Source organism: Antrostomus carolinensis, unplaced genomic scaffold (genome assembly GCF_000700745.2).
Source record: "Antrostomus carolinensis isolate BGI_N321 unplaced genomic scaffold, ASM70074v2 scaffold12106, whole genome shotgun sequence".
In the NCBI taxonomy this organism is placed as follows: domain Eukaryota; kingdom Metazoa; phylum Chordata; class Aves; order Caprimulgiformes; family Caprimulgidae; genus Antrostomus; species Antrostomus carolinensis.
In genome coordinates, this window is record NW_010322548.1 from 69009 (window position 1) to 77196 (window position 8188).

The 8188-nt window shown below is 37.7% G+C and overlaps 1 protein-coding gene across 1 annotated transcript; it reads right to left on the reverse strand.

Annotated features, from left to right (window-relative positions):
• Positions 1 to 4767: 4767 nt before the first annotated feature.
• PTGR3 (prostaglandin reductase 3) lies at positions 4768 to 6530 on the reverse strand (the record flags this gene model as incomplete). Its single annotated transcript, XM_010170273.1, has 1 exon — positions 4768 to 6530. A coding segment is annotated over one exon (925 nt), but the record flags the coding sequence as incomplete, so codon positions are not given.
• Between the last annotated feature and the right edge of the window lie 1658 nt (positions 6531 to 8188).

The window sequence follows — 8188 nt, forward strand, 5'->3', positions numbered from 1 at the left end:
ACAGGTCCCTAAGGCAGGCATCTGTCTTAAATGATATCATTTGTCAAGTTTCCAGCATCTTGTGGTTGTGAACGCAAAAAGAAGTTCTGTGTTATACTAAGGACATTACATACTCATTAGTTGGAATGTTCCTGAAGTACATAATACAGGATTTTCATTTAATAAGAAGCAGCTACTTGCCACTGCATTGTACATAAAATAAATTCTGGGCACGCTAATTGCCATTCAAGGATGTTCTACTTAATTTTTGACAGGTTTTTCTTCCCTTCCCCCTTTAGACTATACTGTAAAAAATGTAAGCAGATTGTGTTGCTACAGTTTAAAAATCTTTTTAGAATATTTTCCTATTTCTGAAACCTGGATGCTTGAAATTATGAATATTCAATGCTTTAACACAGATACTAAAAAACCCCCACAAAATAAACCAATTATCTATAGGAATATCGTAGTGAGAAGGGGAGTAGCAAGAAAGCAAAATACACACACATATATATGTATGTATCTCAACACAGTAACTCTCTAGTCATCAGCCCCATCTTGAAGACCAAACCTAACTGTAATTAATTGGTCTAGTTCCTCTATCTGAACACTATTAGTGCATTAGAGTTAACTAATATATAAGCTTCCCCCTCGCTGCCCTGCCAATGACCTTAAGCTTCACATGGTAGGAAGGCTACTTGCTGTAGAATAGAAAAGTAATTTATCCACCATGATTGTTCAGCCCTGGCCCCTCTGTAAAACAGCAACTGACAATTGTGCTGTATTATGGATGGTACATTTGTGGTGTGTACAATAGTGTGCAGAGTATCAAACTCACTTCCCTGAACACTGCCGGCAGGGTTTGAAAAGTGATCCGAGAAAGAAGAGACCACTGGCTGAACGATGGCCCTCCATTTTCAAATCTGTTTTTTTTCCCCTCCAAATATCTCTTCCTTTTTTTTTTTGCCCCAAAGAGAGAAAAATACTGTTGTCTCAGCTTCAGCAGTATGTAATTTTCCATTCATAAAAGTGTGTCACATTAAAAAAAAAAAAAAAAAAAAAAGGTTACTTTACTTTTATTTTTACCTGGGATTTCCCTGCTTCTTTCCACATTTCAAGATTTAGCATATTCCCTCAAAACGTAATAAATTTTGATTCTGTAGCTTAAGGGATCCATCAGTTAAAATGTTAGTCTTTCATCTTTATTACCCTCCCATTAAAATGAAAGAAACCGGGACACACTTCAGTTTAGAAGAAGCAATTTAGTTGGTAATGTCCTTACTACTCAAGTCTTTACAAAGAGAGAAAGTGCATTATTGCTTATATTTCACACATCTATCTGCATAAGAAGCAACTAAAGCTTTCAGACACATATGATGTTAAATTTAATAATATTCTTTGATTAGATTATTTTATTACAACATTTTTCCATTACCAGTCATTTCCCGTACACATTTACATTCATAAAACCTGCAGGTTTTTCTTTGTTTGTGTGTGTGTATATGTATTCATAAAGCAAGGAAAAGATTTTCTGGTTTGCTACAGCTGTTAGATTCAAAGGGAACAGATTAATAACTAGCCACCACATAGGACTGGGTTTTCTTGTACACTGCACCAGTAACCCTTTGCTATAATGATGACACAAAGAGGCTCACATCAGGCTGCTCCTCTTCTTCATAACTCAAAAGCGTCACAGTGGCAATAGCCTCTAGTGCTATTTGTCTTTAGTGCAGTTGTGACACTTCGGCATGATCCATAATTTGGCAGCTATTTACCGTGACATTTCCCTTCAGTGCAGCCATAACATTCAGTGAAGCCATTATTTGGTTCCATTTACCATATAAATTGTATTGTTGTGCATGCATGCTAGCAGCTACATTAGGTACCTGAAAATGAGTAAATCTTGTAAAATAGATACTAACAGTTACTCAGTGGAAAAATTTCTTTACTCCTCAGACAGAAGTAGGAATATATATAATACCTGCAAACACTACTGCAAACTTTTCCTTGAGAGACTGTAATTATATGTATTTACATGACACAGCAGTCATTCATATCCACTTATTAAATATATACGTTTTTTATATACGTAAATATACATATGCACGTGTACAAATATACAGCAACCTATTGCTTGGTAGAAATCTGACTTAATTCAGAAAGGTACTAGGAGATTCCAGCATAGCAATTAAGTAAGAAGCATATCTGTAAAATGTGCTGAGGGTTGCAGGCCAGGAGAGAGTGAGTACGTGTGTGTCCGTACGCGCGTGCGTATGCACACATGTGACAGACTCGGGAAAAAAGCCAGCTCTTCATCTACTTCTTTGTTGTTTTTCCATGGAAGCATATGTGTGTAGGAAAGGGAAATTCTGTTATTAGCCTCAGCAAACAATACCAGATTCCTCTGTAGCAAATTCATTTAGAAAGGTAAAATTAGGATGTAGTGCTAGCAACCACATCTCAATGAGCTGCTATTATTAATAGTATTATTATTTAAATCCCTGCTCTCTGCATATAGTATACTTAGTACTTCCCAGGCAAATGTATTATTATTTTTAATCATTTAAGTCCCCACTGTGCACACAGCTTTTAATACACCTTTTTGCAAGCATATTAAGTGTATTGTTATTAATCCCTTGCTGTGACTCTACAGTATTTCTTTTCCTTGTATGTTCAATGTCCTATCATCATTTAAACCTCTCAGTGTGTGCATGCCATATACATTTTCCCATCTATCTAATATTTAAACATTATTTAAATCCATCATAGCTTACTTATTCGAAGTTAGCCCTGCTCCCATAACTGTAAGTTTGCAGAATACACTTTTAAATAAAGAGAATTTGGCTTTTTCCCCTCGCAACCCCAAAACTGCTATGAATCTTGGCAGAAAAGCTGTATCTGCACGTTTCTGAAACACTTTTCACCCTCTCCCCATCGATAATGCTCCCTTTCAGCAATCCAAACGATAGAAGTTGTATCTCCAAAACCAAAAATTCCTTCTTTATTCTGCAGTCATTCATGGAAAAGCAACCATGTCTACCCTGAGCTACGCCTTTAGCTTAACACAGGCATTTCATGCAAAGGACAAGCCCAATGGCCATTCATTGCCAAACCTAAACACCGAAAGGGCTACGAAATTAGTACATTGGCCATACAAGTTCTGCATATAACAAATTTAAAATTTTTATTAATGCTGCAATCAGTATGAGAGTGCCAAATAATAAGCCTGAAGCCAAAATTAAAACCAACAAAATGTCAGATCTGAATACATGAACGTTCCAAAGGTTCCTCTCTTCCCTTATTTTGATCAGTGAAAGAGCCCAGGGCAGTCACATTACTCAGTGTTACATATGAAGTAACATATTAGAAAGAAAGGAGAATGCTGTATGTCCAAACAGAATCCTGTTACAAGAATCTTTTTTTATGATAAAAACATTTGGAATTCACTGCCTCAGAAACACCTACATCTACTGGACTCTGAACATCGGGCCACTTGGATGGGTTTTGGCATTTGACTGCAGTAACTTAATTAGAAAAATTGTTACCCATGCAACTCTTCTGTGCATATCACAAATGTAACCAATTGTATTTTTTTTTCTGACCTAGCACATCCCAAGCAGCCTTTTTTCTTGAGATGCATTTATTGACCAAGGGCACAGCCTTTTCTCTGAACAAGAAAAGAAACCATATGCCTAGGAATAAAATAGTGAGAACTTTGTATGCTCTGATCTTGTATGGTACTTGAGCGTTTGCATCTTTCTAGCATCCAGTTGGAGGGCCAGTATACCTTTCCAGTTATGCAAAACACACAAAACACCACAATATATGTAATATCAGAAGGGAAAAAAAGAAAGAGGAGTATGTTTCTAACAGCAAATCTTAGTGAAAACAAAAATCACAGTGGTTTGATGCTCAGCTTGAGAGAAAGGGAAATGGTAACAAAGACTCAAAAGCTATTCTGCCTTTCTCCAAAATCCTCAAAAGTGGGACTAAACCAAGTATTCATACAAGGCCCCAAAAAAGAACAGTTCTTTGTTGCACACGATTCTTCAGGATGCTAATGACATATGCACAAAAAAACCCCAATAAAAATATGTTAAATAGAAGTTAAAAATACTTTTTCTTCTGCCTGTACTACTGAGTAAAATGTAAGTTTTTCCTAAGTGTTACTTTTAAAAGTGTCGTGTAGTCAGTCCTGAATAATGCCCAAAATTTAAGTTTACCCTGGATTTTTTCCTTCAACCCCTAGACATTATCAGTCTATCATTACATTTATTATTAGGTGTATGATCTTAGGAAATTTCCAACTCTCCAACTGCATACAAATGTATAAGATTTCAAAAGACGTGGCAAAATCAGCCTTTAAGATCTTAAACGTTTGCTACGGAAAAAAAGATGTAGAGAATGCATAGTTTAAAGTATTTTATTGTTCTGGAAAATATTACACTTCTAGCTGGAATTCCCACTCTATGTACCACTAATAATATCTGTTAAGTGAGGAAGAATTTTCAAAACTTTACAAAACCTTTTAACTGCACCCACTAGATAATCTACGGCTGAGCATCAGCAGGTCTACAAGGTACTGTGACTGTAGATTTAAAATGGTCTTGCTGTTTGAAAACGGGCTTCTGCAGAAGCACTGCTCAGTAAAAGTAGAAGCAGCAGCCTGATTATGGGAAATCACATGAAGAATCATTGGTCAAAGAACTCTACAACACAGACATTATCTACAAAGGAGTGAGTCAGCAAGAACCGCATCAATATGAATAAATGCCACAAATATTTAAATAGCTTTTTAAACTTTATTAAATCCTCAAAAAATATGCAGAACCTGAACACACGTGAACATGGCTCAAAATCCCACCCCAATAATCTTGTCATACTGACTGAAGGGGAGATGGGACAGTTAACAGTAACAGTAGCAAATGAAAAGGTAAGAAAATGAGATTATGTTGCAACTTGTAGTTAAAGATTTAAAAGAAAATTGCACAGTTCTTCATAGTTTAACTAAAGACATAATTAAAACAAAGTCAAGTTGCTTTTCTTAATATTACTGACATGTCAGAATTGGAGGATAAATGTTCCCTGTATAACCAGACAAGGAATATTACTATGATCCATGATGCAACTGAATTATGATTATCGTGTTTGTGACAAAAAATGAAGCGCATACTTTTTTCCAGAAACTTCAAGAGATTAATAGAGCAACCACAAGATACGACTCTTTACTTAGTCTTGTTCTAACAATTTTATTTTTAAACCACAGAATCAAAATTGCTGAAAGAATTATTTTTTTCTGAGCTGAACTATATATAAGTATTATCAAACCAGTCTGACAGACTAAAACTGCCTCTGCATCAGGACTTACTCTGTCAAAAACAATGTTCTTGTCTCACGCTAGCCTAAGCGACAGAATCAAACATGGGTCCATTAAGTCCTTGCTACAGCCACCGATTTAAGCACTTTTAAGAAAAGAAAAAAAAACACAAAACTTTTTATTAACACCTTACAGCTGTTTTTTAATATAATATCCATTACTAAGCTCAAAAAAAAAAAAATGTTTCTAGTAATTCTGAGGCATAAAGTGCCCATTTTCTCTCTTCTGATTTATATCATTGTTCTGTTTTTACAGCTTACTGTTGACAGAGTGAGGTAATTCCACTACAATTTTTCCAATGTTTTTTCCCATGTACATGTAATCTACAGCACGGAATACAGACTCCAAGCCAGTGAACTTGCCCTCTGGAGACATGTCTCCACAGTCCACCTCACAAACCAGGTCTCCTTTTTGATACATCTTGAGCAAGTGCTTCAGAGCCATTTTGTATTCGGAAAGGTAATGGTTCAAGAAGAAACCCCGGACGCTGGCAGACTTCTTCAACAGTTTTGCTGGCAATAACTCAGCTTTAATGGGCTGGAGGCCAGTAGGGTTTTGGTAGCCAGCGATAAACCCAATAACTATCAGGCGCCCTTTGGTAGCCAAGGAGTTAAGAGCCAAGTCAAACATCTTTCCCCCAACAGATTCATACACTATATCCACACCTTCGGGGTAGTCCTTCCTAAGAACAGATTCAACATTTTCAGTTTTATAGTTGATTGTACGGTCACAGCCAATGGATTTCAGAAAACCACCCTTTTCATCGCTGGAGCAGGTCCCAATTACATGGCATTTTGCTGCCTTTGCAAGCTGCACAGCGAACTGGCCCGTTCCTCCAGCTGCTGCTGTCACCAGAACCTTCTTGCCTTCAGACAGCTCTCCCAGCTCTTTCAAACTGATGTATGCAGTAGCACCACTTACCATTAAAGTCAGAAACTCAGGTTTCACAGAGGGCAGAGGAACTGCTTGTTTGGCAGGCACAACTGTGTATTCAGCAAAGGAACCTGCTTTCAGGTAGGCCACAGCCTGACCCACTGTATAATCGGCACTAGCACTGAGTCCTAACGCTACCACTTCACCGACACCTTCAAATCCTATATCAAATGGGGGCTTAACTGATGCGTCATATCGACCAGCTGAGTAGTTTATGTCAGATGCATTAATGCCGACAAATCTAGAAGAAAAAAAAAATGTATTAATGAGGTTTATTCCTTACCAAGTCTTTGTCCTATAAGAAACCTTCGATTTAAATTTGTGGGATAAGTATGAGACTTTTGTCTGCTTACTGGTATATCTGAATAACAAGTAAGCTCTAGAGACTACTTCCATCAGCTTTTTGTAGTTTACATTCTGTTACTATAGAATTAAAGATAAATTTGCTGAAAAAAACAACAAAAAAACAAAACGCAACTTATATTTTCCTCAAGTCCATTTTAACAAACGAAGCAAACTAAAAATTCTGTATAAGATTAAAGGATGAAAATTAAATGACCACTTTATACAAGATGTGAAAACACTGAAGAAAAAAAAGAAAAAAACAAAGCAGTAAACATGTGGATTCTGGCAACAAATTTACATTTTTGAATATAATAATACTGTTAATGACTAACAATCATATTAACTATCGATGTCATTTGCAAGGTCATATTACTGTAGGCAAGTACTTTTTAATAGATGGAGTCACTACAGCAAATTTGCCTTTTGATGTAGCTAATGTCAATGTTAAAGTATTTTTCTTTATATAAATTACTTGCAACACATCAAAACAACCTTGCACAGAAGGACTAAAATTATAAGACTGAGTATCAAGTTCTACCGACCTCTAACAGGTGAAAATGGATGGGTTTTTTAGAAAAAATAGAGACATTCTCACTACTTGATTAAGCACTAGGAGATAGCACCTAAAAGAAAGTTATGATCTCACTCAAACACAAATAATATTTTGGTAACACTTAAAACAAACAAACAAACAAAAACATTATAATATCTCTGTACAGGCAAGGGAATCAAGACTGGGGAAGATTCTGTTACCTGGAGAATGTCAAAAAGAAACACATGCAACAGAAAAGACCAGGACTGTTACTACACGTGGAAGTGATGACCTGAAAGGTGTACTCGATACCATGCTAAAGCTGCAGAAGTATGCAAACAGTGCACTTTTAATTGTTGCAGTTAGCAATAGGCTCAAATCATACGTGTGTGTTGTTTTAAATTGCTTGCACACAGAGCAAGGAGAACTAAAACTGCTTTGCTCATTTGGATTTCCTTCAACCTTTATAGCATGGGGAGCCTCAAACTTTCACTAATGTAATGTGTTATATACATAAAAAGACACATATGCATAAACATATCCATGCATAAAATAGGTAAAAATGACTCTTGCTCTTTTTAATTCTGTCTTTGCCTCACTGCTCGGCCGCAACAAAAAATGCCTACATCTTGTTCGTAGATACAAAAAATCCTCTACTATCCTGCTTTAAGGCAGCTCCCACACAGTATTGCTGGAAGATGTATAAAAATCGGTAACCGAGCAGCAGCTTCCGAGGCAAACCGTGTCCCTCGGGCGCCAGGGCCAGGGCTCGGAGGCGAGACGCACCGGCGCTGCACCAGCCTCCTCCCGCTTTTACACCCCAACTTCTGCGGCAGGGAGCGGAGCCGAGCGCCGGCGGGGAGTTGTGCTCGCCCCTTCTCCGGTCTCATCCCTTCGCCCAACTGGGGGCTCTCGGAGGCTGTCAGGCCAGCCCCCCGGCGATCACTCTGCTCCCGCACCAGCCCCCGGCCCCAACCCGAAAGGCAGGTCCTCGCTCCCCGCTGGGCTGAGTCTCCCGGCGC